This window comes from Megalops cyprinoides, chromosome 13, assembly GCF_013368585.1.
Source record: "Megalops cyprinoides isolate fMegCyp1 chromosome 13, fMegCyp1.pri, whole genome shotgun sequence".
NCBI classification, from domain to species: Eukaryota; Metazoa; Chordata; class Actinopteri; order Elopiformes; family Megalopidae; genus Megalops; species Megalops cyprinoides.
Genome location: NC_050595.1, coordinates 28,569,924 through 28,592,572, shown reverse-complemented (window position 1 = coordinate 28,592,572; position 22,649 = coordinate 28,569,924). Strand labels below are relative to the sequence as shown.

The following is a 22,649-nucleotide window of genomic DNA, read 5'->3' as shown; positions in this document are numbered from 1 at the left end:
CTCCCTGTTTACACAGCGTGAAACGCTTTCAACAGTGACCCCTACAGGCTGTCTCCCACAAACAGTGCTAGCTTATTTTCATTCAGGCGTCCTGCGGGCCAGACCTGCAGCAGCCGCCATGCTGATAGTTGGCTCTGTCTGATCCCCCACTGAGGCAGCAGTGCAGGTGCAGATATACTGAGCACTACAGCAGCTCCACATGGCCTTCTGCTATGTCCCTATCCTGAGCTCCCTGGACTTTCTGGTGTACGGAATGAGCTCTACATACCAGTGTGGCTCAGGGTGTATCTGGACCCGCATGTTACCTGGAGGGGCTTGGTAGGGTGTCTGGGGTCACACCTGCACTGGGATAGGGCACAGCCCCTTGCCCTACAGCGGGCCCTTCTGGCCTACGGTTCCAGCGATGGGGTGGAGAGTTTTATTCGGGGTGGGGGATGGGGTTTGTGAAATGGACAGTTGGAGCTGCGGGGTCTCCGGCGTCCCGTTCTACAGCGGCTCGGGCTGGATGGTGTGCCAGCGCGCCGTCTCCACCTGCCCCCGGCTGCACATGTCCTTCCAGTGAACCTGCCCTGACTCCGGGGCCTCGCTGCCAATCAAGACACGGCCCAGCATGCTGTTCTTCGTGTAGATCCGCCCCTGTCAGAGAGAGAGAGGCACAGCGCTGCTGCTCATTTCACACGAGTCACGGCTTCGAGAAATTGGAGGGAAAGTTGCATCTTGCACACTGCAGTGCACACAAAGTAAATAAACACTATTTGATCCTGGCCAGCCTCTACCTGCATGATGATGAACTCCAAGACGAGGGGGAGCTCAGTGACATCACCAGGGGGCAGGTCAAACAGGAAGGGAGCGTTCCACACAGCGTTGTACCCAGCCGCTCCCTTGGTCTCTTTGGTGCCGATCACCTTGCCCTCGTGGCGCAGGTTGATGACCACATAATGATCTGTGGGGGGCAAAACATCAGTGGCTGCTGCAGATTCCCTCAGATCACTCACAGTGTTGCTGAGTCTCACTACATTTCCCAGAAGCACGTGCCAGACGACTGTTTGCAGCAGTCTACTATAGAACACAACCGAACATCATTAAACACTGAATCTACAGCAGTCTTGCACCCATAAAGCTGCCGGGCACCAATCTCATCAGATGAATCCGGGTCGGAGGGAGTCAGAAAAACGTCTGGAGGATTGTGAGCAGTGAGACCGGGATTAAAATGCAATGTTATTAAAAAAAATGACATGATCCTCCGGAGCCCTCGGATCCCGTAAGACAAAGGCTTAATCCCTTTGATTGAACATTACGGCTTACTCTACCTCACCAACCAGAGCAAGGGCTGCCCCAGGGGGTTGCGTAACCTCCCGGTGCACATCATGTTCCACCCCAAAAACTAGTGCTGCTCAATATTTGAGGAACTGCTCTTTCTGGCTTCTGTTTTTGGTTTCCTGGGTAACCCTTTCTTTTTACAAAGCAATTCAAAGAAAATCTTTATTATTAACGATTTCATAAATCGTACAGAAGACTAGTCAACACAAACTAACACAGTGTCGCTTTATTTTGGCTTATTGGTGACCAATCTAACTGTCTTGTCATTTTATTGGTCATGCATTTCTACGTTTTATGAGTGGTTGAAAAATTTTCCTTTAAACCAGTTTATGATCGGCCCTTTAAATGGTTTATTGCAACTTTGTTTTGATGAGGCGAACCGCAGAACCATAGACCATGGGAAACACAGAACATACTTGTTTATAGGAAAACTGGGTGTGTGTGAGAATGAACGGCGAGTTTAGGAGGACCGCTGTACCTGGGGCCCCCGGCATTCGGGACAGCTTAGCCAGGTTTTCGGCTTTGCGGACCATGACCTTGATGCGATGCGCCAGCGTCTGGTACTGCAGCAGCACGAAGAGCTGACCCAGGACCCGGGGAGCGCTCGCGGAGCCCCTCCGACTCAGGGAATCATGGGAACTCAGGCTCTGTGAGGAAACAGGAAGTGACAGTTCTGGGGAAAAAGCCTTTATTGCAGGGAAAAAACAGAAGTGTCTTCATTTTGCCTGTGTTACATAACAACATGAAATACAGTTCACAGGCAGTAAACCCTAGCAGAGTGTCATTTCTAACAACAATTCCCTAGGTGCCAATGGACTTCAGATTCCGCTTAGAACTAACTGGGTCTAAGCATGAGTTTAACACTGCCTTGTGTTTCCGTAGCTGAGAAAATCAGTAAACGCATGCATGTACCTTCACATCACCGTGGCAAAATATGTTATTATATGTGACTTAAATATAATGTCCAAAAAAATGAACAAAATCCAAATCACTTCTTTCTAAGAAAGATTTCATAAATAGTACTCATTGCTCAAGTAATTCCTTTATATTCGCTTCTATTTGAAAAGATTATGTTACGCTGAAGTTCTTCTGAATATGTACACAGATGGCTGGCATACCAAATGGCAAGCTTGTTACATAACTGCAATGGCCACCTCATGTTCTGGCATCATGACATGGACAGAGCATGTGTGGTCTCAAGTCAGCAGTGTGACGGGGCAGAGGGAATCACTGAGCTATGCCCACGCAGGCAAAGCCTTGGGGGGCCATGAGTGACAGCCGGCTTCAAAAGGTGAAGCCCTGTGAGGGGCCAACATAGCAGGCTTTCAACCAATTCAAGAACCTTCTGCTCCTAATGTTAAAACCTGGTCCTGTCAGCACCTTGCTTCCTCTCCCCCACAGTCTCCCCCTCACACCACTTCATCACCACACCCACTACCCCACTCTCTCCAACACAACACCACACCATCTCCCCTTCACATAACTACCCCACTCTCTCCAACACAACACCACACCATCTCCCCTTCACATAACTACCCCACTCTCTCCAACACAACACCACACCATCTCCCCTTCACATAACTACCCCACTCTCTCCAACACAATACTACACCATCTCCCCTTCACATAACTACCCCACTCTGTCCAATACAACACCACACCATCTCCCCTTCACATACCTACCCCACTCTCTCCAACACAACACCACACCGTCTCCCTTTCATATAACTACCCCACTCTCTCCAACACATAACCACACCATCTCCCCATCACATAACTACCTCACTCTCTCCAACACATAACCACACCATCTCCCCTTCACATAACTACCCCACTCTCTCCAACACAATACTACACCATCTCCCCTTCACATAACTACCCCACTCTCTCCAACACAACACCACACCATCTCCCCTTCACATAACTACCCCACTCTCTCCAACACAATACTACACCATCTCCCCTTCACATAACTACCCCACTCTCTCCAACACATAACCACACCATCTCCCCTTCACATAACTACCCCACTCTCTCCAACACAACACCACACCATCTCCCCTTCACATAACTACCCCACTCTCTCCAACACAACACCACACCATCTCCCCTTCACATAACTACCCCACTCTCTCCAACACAACACCACACCATCTCTGTTCCCTGCCTTCGTGTCCCTCTTAACTCTTTTACATCTCCAAGCCACATTTTACCTATCTGGTCTAATTCAGTATTTTAATCAATAGATGACCACTAATAGAAAAAAATGGTCTATTGACCTGTCTAATTTTAAAATAATGTATTTCAAAATTATTATGTATGTCACAGTGGCTATGAATCTGCGTGTTCTCCACGCCCTGCTCATCTAAAATAGTCCTCTTCTTTTACCCTCATTACATCACTGAATATCTTCCAGCACAGCAGCGGTCTGACAGAAACATTAAGGCCAGATCAGCGCCGCAATGTTTCCGGCAGCTTTCCACATCCTTGAGTGATCTGCTGGAGGCTTTCTGTTCTGAAGTCGTGTGGCAGAGGCGTTTCGACACATTAGCCTCAAATGGGCCGCAGTGTCAAGTTGGCAGCCTCCCCTGCAACTGACAGGACAGGGTTGCTTGTGCAGAATCGCTGGCTAAAAAGCATATTTCGCATGACAGCGGCTCACGCGTCTCCCACGCGCTAGCCTCCCACACGCTGGCCGCCGCATGGCGGAGTGCCTGGGCGCTAACAGCGGAGGAATTCTTTCAGTGGGCGGAATGGCCGCAGTGCCCTCTGACTCAGAGCCTCATGGCTCCGCAAGGGCATGCAGTGGGTGAGCGCGTGTTTGCTCTCCTTCAATGGGCTGTAATCTTGCTGCATCAAACAGCGACTTGGGAACAGGCAACAGAAACCTGGCTCAGGTCTTTGGACTAAATCTTCTGTAAATAAGTGTGATACGTCATGTGGTTTTACCACAGATGAAGCAGACTGAAAAGTCAGTAATAAGCTGGCATTACGAGCTGGCTTCAAAGCCATGTGTGAGCAACAGGTGTAGTTTGTTCAGGGGTTGTGCTGTTGAAATTCAACAAGTGAATTTCAGTGTTTGGTCATGGCTGGACACTATTGGGTGGACTGTCTCGTAGTAGAAGGGGCCTATAGTTTTGCTGGCCTTGAGGGTGGTGTGGCATTGGAAGGGTTTTATATGTTTTTCAGCCTGTACTTGGCTGTTTTATACCTTTTTCAGCCTGTACTTGGCTGGCCTGAGGTCCTTGGTAAAGGTGATGGTGTGGTCAGGCTCCCAGTCTATGTCCCCGCAAGGCAGCTCCAGGTCGCCCAGCGCCACCTCCCTGAGGCCAGAGAAGTCGCGGGCGAAGACGGCCAGTTGCAGGGTGCAGCCGCGGAGCTCTTCCGCGGAGCCCACCTGCAGCACAAAGCTCTGGCTCTGGAACTCTGGGCTGAGGCTCCGGCGGCGGGCAGACATCTGCAGGGGGGCGGGGCGGAGCGGGGGCAGGCTGGCGCGCACAAAGACCCCGCCCAGACGGCGGGCGGCCCCTGACAGGCTGAGAACGGTGACCGTCAGGGTGCCGCGGGCGGGGCCGAACAGCAGGGTGAAGTGGAGGCGGGGGGGCGGCTTGCTGCAGCTGGAGCTGGAGCCATAGCGGAGGAGGGGCGGCTCCTCGGGGGCGGAGAGAGACTGCAGGGCAGAGTGCGAGGAGTGGGCAGGGCCGGTCAGACGGCTGTGCTCGCCGTACAGGAAGCTGTCGCCTGTGACCGTGCAGCGGCGCTCCAGTGCCCGCCGTGTCTTAGAGACCAGACCCAGCTTGGGTAAAGAGGGCAGGGAGGCCCGGCCGTGCACCATGGGCTTGTAAGGCGTGGAGGAGGCCACAGGGGTGCTGAGCCGGCGGAGGGGGAAACAGGATTTCGGGTGCTCGTTCAGCTCAGAGCCCGCACGTGGACGCGGGACGAAGGGCAGGGCGGTGAAGTCATCCTCGGAGGGGGAGGAGCAGCCGAAAGGCGGGGGGTACTCCAGCACGTCCCCTTCCAGCTCCTCGTACTGCTGCTTTATGGGGATGGTTCCGGTGGAGGGGGAGGAGCTCAGGGCCAGGTTCACGTGTTCGACGGGCACAGGAGGAAGTGACACCGCAGCTTCTTTGTCCTCGGGAGGGCGGGACTTCCCCCGGCGCCAGCACAGTATGCAGCCCAGGATCAGGCAGAAGCAGAAGACAGCCAGGCCCACTCCCAGCAGGACCTGCAGGTGCACTACACAGGAAGTGACAAACAGGAAATGGCCTCATTAAGAGATGTGCACTGCCAGGTAATACATCGCGATAAAGGAAGTGACATGACTGCAACGTAGTTTTAATCCTTTCATATGTTGTTCCTTCACTTTGTTTATCGCTGTTTCAATTACGTCACTGTTATCTGAACGAACACCAGAGGACAAATGACTGTCATTAATTAATGCCAGAAACCTATTAGATCATGTGGTATTCGTCTCATTTACTGTCGTGCACTGAGCTCCATATAACCCAAGGAGTATTATCTTATTTTTCTGTACCCTCTTCATTCTAACGCATTATCAGATTATACAGGAAATATCTGTGGGATCTAATCAGAGCTAATTGTTCCCCTTTGGAAGAGGAATTGCCACAGATCTAAAACAGACCAGCAGAATGGCCATGGTGCGGCTGTATTTCCTAGCTCTTGAAAGCATGCAGTTACAATCGATGCAATTCCAGTGAATATAACTTTAGTAGAGATGAATAAGCCAGAAAATAAATCTGAGGATGGCAAGGACAGGGACAGTGGCCTTTAAAGAGAGTCACATTACAGTTAAACAATGTCGCTGATAGAGTATAAACACCCAGCATGAAAACACAATGCTTAACATCAAATAGTCAAATCCACCAGCCTCATAGCTCCCCAGCATGCACTGTTGTCTTGTATAAATGTGTCTCAACAATGCCACATAAACTTACTCCAGGATAAAGACCCAGGAAAAGTAGATGTAGCAAGCAAATACTTGCCCAGTCCCTTTTGACACCTGCCAATGCAACACGTCTTAAAACACCCAAACCCAAATCAGCCCAGACATCACCGCTCCCATTGAAAACCAGCGGAGAGGTTGCTATGATATTGAAATTCATCCTATTTGTGATAAGTGGGCGGAGATGGTGGAGTTGGTTAACGAGGCAAGAGCAGAGAATAGGTGACCAATGACTCATCTCAGAAGATGAGGTTTGTCCCGTGGAACTGCTTAGGGGAATATAATGAGAACTGAGTGTCCTTTATGTTATTGTTGCTCGAGCCTTCACTGTGTCTAGTAAAAGGCTTTGTGGCATTTATTAAATGCTATACAGCATCCTTTCTAAGTAAAAGACCTTGAGGAAAACCTGGTCTTTGGTCAGCAAAGTCAGCAGTTATTTAGAGAACATATACATTACATTATTGTCATTTGGCAAACGCTTATCTAGAGCAACTTACCCAGTGCACCTAATTAAGTGGCACTAACCACTTATGACCAGACGTCAGCGCTAAATATGTACATACATGCAAGTAAACCTCCACATGCTCAGTTGCATTAAACTCTGAAACATACTTCTCTGCATATATATATATATATATATATATATATATATATATATATATATATATGTGTGTGTATGTATGTATATATATGACATGTTACCAAATGAGCATTTTAAGACAAATGCTTGATAATTGTTTATCTCTAAATATTCAAATATTCTTTTAGCATTAATAGTTCCCATTTATACCCAATGAAAACCGAAAATTCCAACACAACAAATATGATCGACGATCCGTCAACTCATTCCTCCCCTGAAATATTCCAGAATAGCATTGATCACAAGTTTACCCATTTCGAATTTATCCAGCTAAATGTGCAGTATAAATTTTGTTTTATTAAACTGCATATCTGCCTCCTTGGACGTCTGTGATAAATACATCAATAACCATTCTTTTTCAATGCCTTTTCATATCGCTGTAACATACAAACACACAAAAATGTCAGTGAACTAAAATAACGCCCATTGCTCATGGCAACCACTTTGCTGGGATAAACATACATAGTTTCAAACAGAAACTTCTTGGGATGCAAAGCTAAACATCTGACGTGCGTCTATGGTTAACAGTGTACTGATAACAAACCACTTACAATGTCACAAGACCGGCACATTACACAGGAGAAACGCAAACTGAAAATATCAAAGAGGTAAACAGTAGGTATGGGTCTGTAATTAACACCTGCCTCATCTTGCTATACCTTTCATGGTCCCAAAACAGTCACCATTCTCAAATGATCAGGTTTATGTTAAATTCGTGAGCAACCGGTCTGTAATCTGTTGCAAATACATTTCTGTGATTTAAAAAATATATATATTTAATGAACTGAAATTTAACGACTGTGTTAATTCCTGAATTTGTTACAATTGCTTGTCACGTGATTCCTAATTGCTCGCAAAACCATCAACAGAGATTGTTCCAAAACAAAATATGGAACAGATTTACATCTGGCAGGAATCTCTTACTGTTTCTCACAATCCGGCTGATTTACACAAACACCTCAGCATATTTAAGCCCTCAAGCAGAATGCACCAAAACAGACGAGAAGAGAATAATAAAAGTAATGCTCCTTACCATCAAACGCAAAGTGCGACATTTCTTTTATTCTACTGAGATTATTACTTCAATGTCACCACCGTCACTGCTATTTGAAATTGACCCATTCCCCCTGCGCAGCCTGTTCATAGGGAACTACTCCGCGGCTCTTTCGTTCACAGACAGACCCTCACTGCCGTCGAGCCAATGAGAGGGCGCACTGTGTATCTCAACACCCACCCTCGCCTGTGGAGAGAGGACCAAGGTGAAGCATAACTACGCCAAGCTGCCGTGTTGATGGAATTTGGAACAGTTAAAATATGAGGGCGTTATTAGTGGGGGGTGCAAGTTACCGAGGGCAATTATTGAGGCGATTAACTTTATATAGTTTAACTATGGAAATTAGAATTGGATGAAATTAGAATGAAAATTATTTAGAGGAAAATTAGAATGATTAAGAAGCAATTTATTTGTAAGTAAATGATTGACCCTGTGGAACGAGGACTTGGACAGACATTACTGAATGATTTTATGCATCACTGCCAGTATCTGGAGTGTGTACACCTGACTGGGAACTGAGCGTAACTGTGCGTAGTAGCGGGTCGTTAACAACAAATAAGGGAATGAGAGAGTGCCCTTTGCCTAATACACGCCTGCCAGGGTCGCTTTTTGATTTACACAATTAAGGAGCATGCCAGCACAAACAAGACTCGCCAATTACTCGCCGATTAATTTAATTTGATCGAATGTGATAGTGTTACTGCTGAGCAGTGCACATAAAACCGATGTCCGATTCAAAATCACCATATGTAATGCAATGTAGTATCACCACTTATCTCATTATGTTGAAATGTGATTTGCGCAAACGGAGTGTTATACAGTACTACAACTTTGGACACGGCCAAGAATAATGGAAGAGTTGCTGATGAAAGTTTAATTTTCCTGTAATTCATGAAAATGATAAAAAAAAAAACACAGCAGATCAGGAAAATTATTATTCCAAATACAAGTTCCCTTCGCTTTTCATTCATTTCTTGCCTAGTTGTCTAGTTGAGCTGATAATAATCGTGGCAAACATGGCTTATCTCACATGAATAAAGCCGTAACGATATTCTCAGGGTTTACAGAGTTATTTCTATGTCAGGGTCATTATGTACATCTTATACCCCCTGCTAGCGAAACGCACACCCACAAAATGTAGCCCAGCCTACCCCCTGTTGTCTGACTCACACTGAGGCACTGCGCTCAGACGCTGCTGTCGGCTCTCTCTTTCCTTTGCTAATTCTTTATTGAATGGCACAGGCATCCCGCCCACATGGTAGCCATTACTTGGAGACTGTCATCTCCCATTATCAGCATTATTCTGCTCCCCCTCTCTCTGATTCTCTCTCTCTCTCACACACACACACAAACAAACACAATCAACCGAAGAGGACCCAGCATAGTTGTGGGGAAAAACAAAGTGGATTAATGAAACAAACTATCGTACGCAGTCATTGCTCCACCTCTGCATCTCCCCTGTATTTTCAGGAACCTGAAAACACCTCAGATGCAGCCAGGTGTGCAACCCCCCCCCCCCCCCCCCCCCCCCAGAAAACTCAATAAAGAGGTATGCATAATCTCACTAATTTTCCTGTGCATCAACAATTCAAATAGTTAATTCAACAGCTTTTTAGGACACAATTTAGAGGAGCAGCTATTTTAAGACAGATCTGAGCTCCGGGCAACAAACACATCTCATCCCTTTGTCTGCGGACACGCTTGCCTGAATCTGTTGAAATGCGGATGACTAATCACTGTAACAGTTCCTTACTCGTGCGCCCAGACCTCCTCATTTGTCCACACAGAACAGAATGAATCCAATTAGTTATACTACACACAATAATATTTCATCACAAATGCACCTGACATCACTGCATTCTGTGCATCTAGTTGCTGTTACCACAGCAACTCCAGATGCTTGCATTTTTTCTCGATTGCCTGGATGCACTATTAGAACCAATAGTGCTAATGTTGAGAATAGGTGTGTGACGGAGTGCTGTCACTACGGCTGAGTATGCGCTCTGACTGCCATACCAACGAGCCTGGCTCTTTGGCATTGTGGTCAAACTCGCATGTTTAATACCCTATAGACCTGGGTTCGAGGCTGGGTGGGGTGACTGCTCTCGCCCTTTGCTACAAATGGTGCTAGAAGTGGGATGGCTGGCCACGAGGTCATCGGAGGCGTGCCCGGTGTGTGAGCCTTATGAGGCACCCGCAGGTTTGGTTGACCCCGGTGTGTGAGGGAGGGACCCCAGAGATGGGTGAAGCACAGTGTGAGGGACTCCAGGGATGGGTGAAGCACTGGTGAGTGGGGCACCCTGGGATGGGAGAAGTATGGCAGGAGAATGCGTGAGGGACGCCATGGTGCGTGAAGTGCATGAGTGTGCTTCCCGAAGGGGAGGGCAGTGTGACGGAGTGCTGTCACTATGGTTGAGTATGCGCTCTGACTGCCATACCAACGAGCCTGGCTCTTTGGCGTTGCGGTCAAAGTCGCATGGTTGGTACCCTGTAGACCCGGGTTTGAGGCTGAGTGGGGTGACTGCTCTCGCCCTTTGCTACAATGTGAGAGAATCAACAAAACTATTTTTCAGTTAAAAAAACTCTTCATCAGATAGGCAACAAGAAAATAATTAAAATCAAATCAAAATAATTAGTCAAATTAGGAGTTTAAATATACAGTCATTTAGTCACGATTCAAAAAACTGAAAATAAAATTAACAAAATATTTAAGGCTAACTACAAAGAATGGATATTTACTATCCCATATCTTGCTAGTCATTTGCATCATGGAATTGATTTTAATCCACGTCACACCTACTGTAATATTCTCCCTGGTCAGACACTTCAGACAAGAAAGGTTTGTTTGGCAAATCTAATGTTTTCATGCCTCTGTGGTGACATTGTCACAGTCTAAGTCCATGGCCTTAATGAGTATGACCTACACACAATGGCTATGGTCACAGTCTTTCCGAGACCATGCTGAAAATGTCCTCAGTTGCACTGAACAGAGGTGAGTATGGTGGGAGATACACCATTGATACCCTGCGGTGGAATCTCACATTGTCCCAGGTGACAACAAAGTTGGGCAACTGCTGACCCTCTGTCACTTCTGAGCTGAACATCAGTTTCAGCATTCACCCACACCTATCTGTCAAAGGTGGCTCTGTTATTTCCTCTGCTTCCATTTTATTTGAAATAGGGGACCAACCTGATGTGTCCCTTCACATGTGACTTTAGACTGGTCATTGAATCAAAAGCTTTGTCCCTCCGTATTTTCATACATGGTGAATGAGCCAACACTGCTGCAACAGATTTCCTTCAATTGTGAAAAAGCTTGAGAATATTGTGAGAAAAAGACTGTGAGGTTGAATCTGCACTCCCAGACTGCATTTGTGGTGAATGTTTTGCAAAACAAGTTTTCAGTGTGACCTCTGTGTGAAGAGTGAAGAGAACTGTATGAAGGAACCAAAAATCATTAAAAGTTCAGTGATTGCATTTGGGGCTGTAATCAGTGGATCACCGAAGCTGCAGTCTTAAACCACAGTTGCCAAGCAATTAAAAAACTGCAAAAGGACATTGCTCTATTAAGCTCATAAATTTTGTTTACTCCAATAAATTCTTCTGTATCAGTACTGATATAGTTTAAAATGGGATTGTTCTGAGAAATGTGGTGCCTCCAAGAAAATTTCAAAAAATGATGAATGCTGTCTGGCTGTGGCAAACCTCAAAACATTGGCTTTGGTTTCCAATGTTGTCAATACAGTGACTGATGAACTGGCTGTGGATATTATCCCACACCACCAAAAGATTGTATTACTCAGTCATCATTGCCAAAGCTAGAATTTTACTGATGCACCAGTGAAGGTCTAACACGTGTGTCCTTGTTCAATGAATAAATAATATTTATTCATTGAACAAGGACACACATATTGCACCTTCAGCGCTACTACTGATATACTACTACTACAGCCAATAAAGTAATAGTAAAAATAATAAATTAAGAAGTAAAAGGCTCAAAAACAAACAGCAAAATCATAGTGTCAGTCGGGAGGGCTTCTATACTGTAAATATTTGAAAGATTAAATACAAACCTAAAATATAATTTTGAGCATTGCAGACAACTCAGAATAGAGCAAATTTAAAGATGTTTTATTTGAACAATTATTTTGATGGAAATATTGTTCAGCGTGTGCATTAACTTCTAAACTGATTTCACAGCAGTTTGGACTGAAATCAATGAGCGAGAGTACTCTCTTCCAATTTTTCATTTTCCAAGCTGAAATTATATACGATCACTCATTTCACCTCTGGGTGAACAGGCCGGGCTAGTAAGAGCCCTGCTGTGTCCCTGGGCCAGAGGTGGGAGAGAGACAGGAAATAAGACCGGTAGAGCAGCAACTTCCTGTCTCAGCGAGCACCTCTCCCTGTGGAAACCACAGAGCGAAAGTCAGTGGCTATTTATCCTATTTAAGTTTCATTGCTTTGTTTTATGCACTCTCTCCCATTGCAGTAGCTCACACTGTACAGACAAATCTCAATTTGACTCATCGGAAAACTACTGCAACTGACGAATGCATTATTAACTGAACACTTCAGAGCAGAAAACTATGAACCCAAATATAACCACACTGTCTTTCCACCAATACAGCTGAAGGAGCTGGTTAATTTCAGAGGGATGTTACAAGACCATTTCAATAATGTGCCTCTTTGCTTTTTATTTCACTGCAGGAAAGTATTCTGTGGCCCTGAGGAAGGTCAACAGTAAACATGGACAACAAATCAAATGAAAAAATGTGATGAATCTGGAATTAGCAAGGAAGGGCAACATATGGAGAACAGAACTGAGTTGGATTGTATTAAAACAGTACTGTACTGCAGGCCTGATGCCAGGAGAAAATACAGAGGGGTGCAATTGCAATCCACAGGGGGGCACAAAAAGTCATAAATACTATGCAGACATCGGGATATAAGGAGACAACTGAAGGTGCGCTGAGGTCCATCTGGGGGTGCAATGCACCCCTAAGCACCCCCACTGCCTGCTATACTGCATGAACAAAACGCATTTAAAGTTAAATACAAATGTACAGGAAAGAGAATGGATGCAAGGTGGACGAAATAAGAACAATATCATGGGGTGAGAATGGATGCATTGTTGAGTGCATAAAAATGACTGTGAAAGAAGGGCACGGTTTTTGGGTTGACAACAGTAATCTACGAGGGGAACGGATGAGAATGGGTGCCAGGGAGACTGCATGAGAACACAAATATAGGGAGAGAACAGATGTAAATCTGAGTGTGGGAGAAAGTTCCAGACCGGCTGAGTCTGAGTCAGTACCTTCCAGGTGTTTGGTGAACAGGACCTGCACCAGGAGCCAGATGAAGAGCAAGACAATGATCACCTCGATCATGCCCTTGCAGCAGAAGAACAGCACTGATTGCCACAGCGGCTGCCCGGGGTACTCCTCATCCTGGTAAGGCATTGCGGAACCTGGGACGCCCCTCTGCAAAGCTCCTGAATCCCCTCTCACAGGTAATATTCTCTCTGCTGCGCTCTACTGCGCTTTTTCTTCATTCATCACGCCAGTTCCCCTCACTCTGTATATCAACCCACTACAGGTTTACAGACTGGAACCTGTTTCCTCTGGATACTAACAACCAGCACCTAGCCCCTGGCCTTCCCTCTCTTCTCCTGTCAGTGACTTTGCCTGTTTCTGCCCAGCTCAGACACCCGCCTTCACTGGTTTCAGCTCCAGCAATTTATTGTCTCTGATCTCAGCTTTTGTGTCCTCCCCAGCCTCCTCTTTCAAGCCCACTGTGAAAGTCCACACATTTCCCTCAGTGCTGTCTATTTCTAACATTAACAATCCTTTTGGGAGGACGGGATTGTGTTTTTCTTCCAATCATTTCTGTCACGCTATTGTTAACCTGATAAAGAACTTGGAGAGATCTTTGCTTTTAGCTTTAATTTCCTTCATGCCGAAGTATCAGTCCTGTGAAAATGTCAAAGTGCCCCTTTACTGATCGGCACTCATTCTTGAGAGAAAGCGACAGAGACGCAAAAACACATTAACCTGTTATGCCATGACTCAGGAGGCTGTCCACCCCATGTTACTGGCCTGCCAGTGCTGCCGCATCCAAAGGCTTCATTGAAAGTATTTCCTTTCCATCGAAGTTCCAGGTGTCCTGTACTGCCGAGGCAGTCTACGGATCCGGAGTCCTTTTACCGAGTCGGGATATCCTGCTGCCTCCCTCTTGCTCTCTCCCCCTTTTCATCTGTCTTTCTCTGAAGAGCAGTAATCCCTTCTTCCCCGCTGTGAGAGAGAGGCTTGCCGACTAGCTGCTTAGTGAGGGAATGCGGATTGCACATGCAGCACAGATACACACACTACATCCTGCAGCTCTCATCATGTACCACCAGTAACAACAGTCTCGTTCCACATCCCAATACTCTACTGCACCCCCCCCCCCGCCCCCCCATCGATGCAATCTCCTCTCCCCCACCCCCTGCGACCTGCAAGCTGTCACTTCCATTAGCAGGTTCACAGTCAGCAATCTGGTGCGGGGCATTCACTCTGCTGCAGATACAGCAGCCTGCAACCAGGAGCATCACTCTGTCCACTGCAGACAGACTGCCGCCAGAGCGCTCAGGATCTGCACTCTCTCTGTCAGGGACAACCAGCACCTGAATTTTACCTCAGACAACTGCTGCACTTTTGCTTAGAGGAGTGAGTGTCACTAGAGTCCTTGGCTCCATAAGCAATCGCTAAATGAGACTCAGTGTTGACTATCGGGTCTAAAAGAGTAAAGTGGGCACACCAAGATTAAAAAGAGGTTTACAATCAGCTTCATGTTGCTGGGAGGACTGCTGGTTTATTTCCAGATCTCAACACTCCCTGAGCAAAAGATTCTTAATACCTTTACTACTAATTTTCAAGAAAAAAACATGAATAACCACAGTAAGCCAGCTCACTCTTGACAATCCACACACACGTAATCCAATAATATCCACACTTTAACAGCTGGCAGCTGAATACGAGGGTAATGGACTGGAATAATTATCTTTAATGCCCTTGTATAAACAAAAGCAGACATATCCTAATAGAAAATCTGCAGGTAAACTTTTAGCCTAAATGTAACAATACTGCCATCTATTGGCCAGTGAGACAACATAGACTCAAATGTTTGCTCACTGGAACCATACTTACTATGATGCTGAAATTCATGTATCAAAATCTTAAACCACTTTTACAAAACTCCAAACACATTTTAATTATGTTCACTCATGTTGCAATACCTGTTCACTCTTTTGCAAAACACATGAAGGTCTAACAGCGCAGTGTTCCTGATATAATCTCCTGTGTTCAAAGAGCAAAAATATGACTGCATGCGCTACACTCTGATTACTAATTGCCCTCATTCACACTCCACCTATGCAAACTCAAATTGCTTACAGTAACTGTTCATTTATCTGTCAGCGCATTAGCGTTACTACACTTTTTTCATTGAAACAATATCTTGTGGTCTCAAAATTCAGCAAAACCTCACAAATCCTGTGCAAAATGAAACACTAGCTTCAACACTATATGAACACCCTTAAAAATCAAATATTTGCATCAAATAATACACACATATCGTATGAAAATCTCTTGCTGAGCACCAATTTTACACTATAAAAACACTACCACCAGGATTTATGTGTTTATGGCCTGATTATATGAATTTATGGATAATTTTTGAATGTCACTCAGTTTAATTGTGTCATTTTCCAACAGTTTTGCACACAAGTAAAATATATGGATGCTTCTTTGTAGTAATTCACTTTTTTGTAGCATAGCAGGGACCTGACTAATGTTCCCTTACCTATTCTTATTGCAAAATGTCCAAATTATGAAGGCTACAGTGAAATGAGGCTGCACACACTCATGCTCCACCCCCCTGCGCAACCCATGGGTGATGAAATGACCAACCAGCGTCGCACAAATGTCATTGGGAGAGTTTTACTCTAGTTTACTCTAGTTCTACTTCTTCTTGGCTGAACTCTTCCTCTTTAACCACTTCTTCCTGTTCCCTTCTCTGCCCCATTCGGTCACATTGTTCTTCAAAAATGTAGAGTTTGCCTGATGGACGTGTTTTCTATTAATAACTGCAGTGTGAAATTGGTCTTAAATGAGAGCTATTCATATGATGATATATGTGTGTCATTTGACGCAAGTGCTTACATGGGTGGTAATGTTTTTGAAGCCAGAGTTTCATTTTGCACAAGATCACAAGAGATTTTGCTGTGTTAACACACTGTTTTGAGCATTGTGCGAAGAGTTTTGAGAACATGAGACATTTCAGGCAATGTGTGTAAACAATTGAGGAACACTGTAACAAAAGAATCTTCAGGTCTTCACACATTGAGATCTTATTTTCAAATGTGGAGAAAATGTTGATCTATAAGTCAGGCAATACCAAATAATTAGTCTTTTCATTATTTAACGCTGCCACCTTGCGGGTCCTCCATCTTGAATATCTTTGAATTCGTCGAAACTGATTACCACCACAACCTCTGATAGGCCAACAATATTTCAGCGAAAGGGAAAACTGTAAACAAAGACCATTTCATGCACTCTTACTTGCGTTCTCAGAGCTGTATCTTGCAGAATCAATGAGGAGGAGAAGATGAAGACACAAATGTGATACCTTACTTTGCTGCGAAAACAGCGCAGAGGTTTAGGGGGTGGGGGCACTGGAATACAAAGACCTCTATGTGGAACATCAACAGGAGGAAAGGTAGAAGGGTGGGAGGGAGATAAGGAGAGTCTACTAACCTTCGGGAGCCAATAGGCTACCTGGCAACCAATGACAGCGCACTGCTGAGCAGAACTTCCTGTAACTAATCCCATTCCTGCACATACTCGGCATCATTTGTGGAAGCTCTATCTTTCCAGGGATACGATTAAACTGATGGAGAAAATAACAACACAGATGCATGTTTTTGTTTAAAAAGGTTTAAAAAGACACAATGTTTAAAAAGCCTTGTAGGACCATGTAAACCCTGAGTAACTGAACCTAAAACCAGCAACAGAGATTATTCTCTTTACATTCTGATTGTGGAACATTCAAAAAATAAATCTCATCAAAAGAGAGAACCATGCAGTTTCAGAAAACATGACAGGCTCTACATATTGATATACGGTTGTGGTGTGTGAACATGTCCTCAAAATCTGAGAGATTATGGGCAGATTAACACCTGGACCAGCAAGTGAGTCAAGATGTGATCTTATTATAGTCCAGTTTTAAAGTAGTGATTCCTGCAGCTGCCATAGGCAAGGCTGGCTGCACACCGGCCAAAGAATGCAATCTGACTTGCTGTTAAACACAACTGTTTCCTACTCTTTTAGCTGCTGCTTCCAGTAATGTTGGGAATATTCACACTGTTCATCACTGTTCATTCCATTAAATGGCTGTTTTTACTGCTTGTATCTGTATTTCCTGTTTCTGTCAACACTAGTTACTGGGTGTCACCTTTTGTCATCCAGTGCGTCTTGCGAAAGGTACAATTCTGTAACATGTTTTTACCTCAGTCCTACGGTCTCCACAGGGTGCGCAAGCGCGCAGAGACCGCAGGGGGGGGTCTGTTACAGCGCCTGTATCGCTTGCCCCTCCTGCAACTCAGCTATGACCTGCAGAGCTGCAAGTTTGAGGTGGGCGTCACTGTGGATGGAGGAGGTGTTGCAAGCGCACTGCAGCGCCCACTTCCTTGCCTGAAAGCGGAGGTGGACCTGCAAGGCGGCCCGGCTCTCATCGTGTGGGGGAGAAATGGTGTTTCCGCTGAGGTTTCCACGAATCATGCTGCAGCAGGTCTCAATGCACAGCTTGCGCAAGAATGGGGGACATGAGTAGTCTCATGAATTGTCTCTGGGAGCTTGTGCAGGAAGAACTTTTCTCCCCTCCTCACAGATGGTGGAGCTAGTCTTGTTGTGGCATGCCAGATGATGCAGAGCAGAGTAGTGGCTGAGACACTGGCCACAGTGCTTGCTGGGCAGTGGGCTGTGACTGCCCCTGTGGATCTTCATGTTGTTGGCACAGGTGAGCTGCCAGGCTTCGGCCACGACCCTCCCTCACAGGGGTTCTTCTCCCGCTCTCTCCACCCGCTGGTGTCCTGGATGCCCCACCCTGGCCAATAGAGCCTGGTCCTCTCAGCCCTCTGGGGGTTGACCTGATCTGCAGGAGCTCCCTCCTCCTGCTCTACTGCGACTTCGGGATGTAGTCCTGTGTCCTAACAAGAAAGAAAGAGAGCAAAAGAGAAGCTGATGTAGGTAAAGTGCATTCTCATACAAAAAAAAAAACTGTGGGGTCAATTCAATGTATCCACCTTGTAAAGGGAGATAGTGATACCTAAAAAATGCACTGCCAGATAAGGGTAGAAGGAAGAGGGTAGAAGGGTAGCATTAAAAGCAGTACTGCCAGCAAACTAAATATAAAGACAAGTGTAATACTGAGTTAAATTTGTCCGCGGTATTTTAGCTATCACTTCAACTTTTTTCTTTGCAGTTAGAGCAAACAGACCCACTAAGGTCAGGCCCACAAAAGTCAGTGATTTGGTATGGAAATACTGGATGCATCTTTTAGTTATACTCCAGCAGATACAGATGGATATGAGAGTTTCAGGGACAGGGGCTGCCTGATCAGCTGAATTTGATACTGACACTTGAGGTAAGATTCTGGCTCCCAGATTAGAGAGGTTAGAGAGGTTAGAGATAGCAATACACTTTTGATAAGTCTGGCAATCCCAGACTTTGCACTGAATCCTGAGCTTGGCAAAACACATTGGGGAATCCTCCTTTCTGCACCCTGACCCCCCCTTCCTATTTACCACCTGGGGGTGCTCTGTTCTAGCTTCAAAACCCATTTTATCATTGTAAGAGTATTATGCAGTTCTACTTTTTAAAATGAAATTTTCACCATTTTTATTGTCTTGCTGCGTCCTTACTGCATAGAACAAGAAAAAGAATGGGACATCGGCATTCCTTTTGTTTTATTTGCTGTTTGTGAAACAGTACAGGAATCTCTAGGGTTCAGCCCCGCGGAACTAGTATTCGGGCATACAGTGAGAGGTCCTCTTAAGCTCCTCAAAGAGCAATTGTTGGGTGATAATGTTTAATGATGTGCTAACTCAAACAAGTGTCCTTAAGCATGACATCGATGTAAATGGGGCCAGGCCTATTAAGCAACATGCTTATAGTGAGAAACCAGTTAAAAGAGCTTTGATGCTCCAGGAGGTGTCTTACCTGCTTGACCATGGCTTAGCCCAGCCGAGTGGAGTTCACCGTGCATTCTAGTACCCAAGAGGGATGGCACATCCCATTTTTGCATGGACTACCGTAAGGTGAATGCAGTGACTGTACCTGATTCCTTCCCCTTGCCACATATGGAGGATTATATCGACAGAGTTGGGTCAGTGAGGTTTGTAAACAAACTTGACCTGTTAAAAATGCTGCTGAGATCTCTGCCTTTGTTACGCCTGACCGTTTCCTCCAATACTTGGTTATGGCGTTTGGGATGCGAAATGCTCCCGCTACATTTCAGAGGGTCATTTGTTGCGGTCTATTGTTTTGGAGGGGGTACCTAACTGCGAAGCCCATCTAGATGACCTTGTAGTATATTCCACCGACTAGCCGTCACACTTGGAAACTCTTCATTTAGTTTTTAGCCATTTGAGTTGTGCTTCCCTGACTCTTAACCTGGCTAAGTGTGAGTTCGGCAAGGCCACGGTAACTTAACTGGGTAAGATAGTTGGCCAAGGTCAGGTGCGTCCCGTGGATGCCAAAGTGGAGCCCATCTGCTGTTTCCCTGTGTCTGATATGAGACAACAACTCCGGCATTTCCTGGGCATGGCGGGTTATTATTGGTGTTTCTGCCAGAATTTTTCCACTGTTGCCCCTCTCACCAGTCTTTTGAGCCCTTCGTGTGCGTTTGTCTGGACGCCTGAGTGCCAGGAGTCTTTTGAACGCGTGAAGATGCTTTTGTGCCACGCACCTGTTCTCACTGCTCCTGATTACAGGAGACCTCTCAAGCTGGAGGTGGATGCCAGTGCCGCCAGGGCTGGAGCAGTGTTGTTACAGGAGGATGACAATGGCATCGATCATCCCATCAGCTATTTCTCCAGGAAATTCGATAAATATACTGTAACTAAGGCACCATTGAGAAGGAATGTGTGGCCCTCTTAATAGCTTTGCAGCATTTTGAGGTTTATGTAGGCTCTAGTTCCCTCCCGGTTGTAGTGTACACTGACCATAACCCGATTGTGTTCTTAGCTAGCGTGCAGAACCAAAACCAACGCCTTATGTGCTGGTCGCCGATTGTACAGAACTACAATCTCAAGATCCGCTACAATAAGGGTTGTGAAAATGTGTTGGCGGATGCCTTGTCTCTGAACCAATTTTTTTTTTTTGTCTCGTGCCCTGACTTGGTGTTCTATATTTAAATTGCGGGGCCAGTTTGTTCTTATGGGTGAGGGTGTTACACTCGGCACACTGTGCGTTTGTGGGGTCCGGGCTGCCCGCGTCTTGTTGTCCTCCCTCTCTCCGCTCTCGCTACTCTGCTGACGCAGGTATCCTGCTGTGAAGCGACGCTGTCGACTTCCATCCAGGCCGGCGTCAAGTCCCGCCTCCTCGTCCTCGTTTAAAAGTAAGCAGTTTGGTTCTCTTTCAGACGAAATTGATGCATGACAGCTTTAGCAGAATTGAAAGCTCAAGTTCAGTGCTGTATTATGTGTATCTCCCCAGATCCTGTTTCATTAGCATATAAATGAAACTACGATAATAATAGCTGCTTGAATGCCATTTTTAAGTATGGATTCATGAATGTGAGGTGTCTACAATGAAAGCAGCTGTAAATGGATACTAAGCAGACTGTTGCACAACCACAGGTAAGTGAATACTGCATAAAATGACCAGCCAAGACACTGAAATATCATTGGGCCTTCAGGCCTGTTTATTCCCACATTTACAACCAGAGGAAAAAGGACATTTTTACGTAAAAGCAATTCAGACAGTCAGTCCAAGGTCAAAATCCAATAAGATTCTCTTACAGTTACAGTAATCCACCAGAAGGGTGCGTTTACAATCTGAAGTCGCTTCCAAGTGCTCAGTGTTCCTCAGCCATAGTATGCTTCCCACACAGCTGAAAGATGCTCATAGTAGCCTCTTAAGCACTATCAGCTGATTGCTGCCAGGTAATTCTCCTAACAAAGGGGCGGGGCTTCCACGCCAGTATCTCTCCAGGCAGCCTGCCCTCAAAGCATCTGGGGTGAAGCCACTGGACACTGATATATCTCCAATCCAACACCAGAGCTCTAACTCCCCTCTTGGTTGTGCCATACAATATGATTTAAAACTGCTTAGGTGAACACATTTGAAGAACTTTAGCTTGATTGTTCAGAGGTGACCATGTTGTCTTATCTTGTTTGTGATATGACCGACAGAGCTTGTGAAAGCCTATGTACTTCGTGACAACAAGTGAAATGGTTTGTTGCTGGAAGTTGAAACATGTTCCAATATGGCTGCTAAGTTGACAGCCTCCTGCTGTGAAATCATGTTTAAAACTGGCACTTTCAGAGATTGTATGTGTTATACTGAGATGGGTTTCATACATCTAAACAATCAGACCTAAGAGCACAAGATAACATGCCTGTTTACGAAAACAGAGGCTGTGATCCCAGAGGAACAGAGAGGCCCATGTAGGGCCCCCGGAAATCACAGCGGTTTCTCCATAGATGGCAGCAGTTGACCAGAAAGCCTTATGACATGTATTGCATTTTCAGTCAATACATTGCAATTTGTGAATATGAATTACCTGCAATTTCCTTTAGGGGCCTTAGTGAATGTCTTGCAAGTTATGTCAAAAATAAAAAAAGAGGAAAAAACAAAACACAAACAAATAGCAACCGCAAAAAATAACAGGGTCATACATAACCCCTGGCCTTCTAAAAAGTCATGTTCATGATCTTGAGTGACTTCTGCTTAATATGGCACCACGCCTATAAATGGAAATGCATTCATAAGCATTTCTGCACATTCTGCTTACTCTTACATGACCCTTACTCTGAGTCTTCCACAGTCGACAAAGCAACTTCCCACCACGCAGACTGACCACAGGCTAATGTCCTCTTGCAGACATGCAGACTCACAGCAGTCATCTTTTCTAGGGCAAATGCACCACGTTGACTGTGTGGAAATGCACTGAGCAGCACACAGAGACCTCAGGATGTCTTCAGAGTGAACTGCAGCCCACATTTACACTTTGGTTCAGATGGCCAGCCCTAGCAAGTTCCTGTGGAAAAGATAAGATGTAAAGCCTCAGTGAGTAGCAGCCCTGCACTGGCCAAACACTGGAGGCAAAATTCTGCAGTCATGTGCTCTGTTATCTTGTGGTGTCCCATGCTAAGCTGAACACCACACAGCTCTGTGTAAAGAGTTCAGCTAAGCGGTCAGGCGAAAAACTGATCGCTCAGGTGGTCTGTGCTGCCAATGTTTTGTACTGTGATACTGTATGCTTAGACTGAAACTGGAAATAACATGTTAAAAAATGCATGAACTTGAAAGTTTTAAGACAAACAATGTGCCCATTCAAGTGTAGGGCCAAAGTTTAAGTTGCATTGCAGTATAGTGCTGTAGATTTACAGGGTTTTCCATCCTTTGTTC

At 45.5% G+C, this 22,649-nt stretch overlaps 1 protein-coding gene across 1 annotated transcript; it reads right to left on the bottom strand.

Annotated features, from left to right (window-relative positions):
* Positions 1–252: 252 nt before the first annotated feature.
* On the bottom strand, positions 253–13,439 carry LOC118787720 (synaptotagmin-7). Its single transcript, XM_036543353.1, has 5 exons — positions 13,295–13,439; positions 4,532–5,556; positions 1,799–1,967; positions 777–943; positions 253–636 (listed from the first exon to the last, which is right to left on the bottom strand). The coding sequence occupies exons 1-5, from the start codon at positions 13,437–13,439 to the stop codon at positions 487–489; spliced, it is 1,656 nt and encodes a 551-aa protein (XP_036399246.1). The 3' UTR covers positions 253–486.
* Between the last annotated feature and the right edge of the window lie 9,210 nt (positions 13,440–22,649).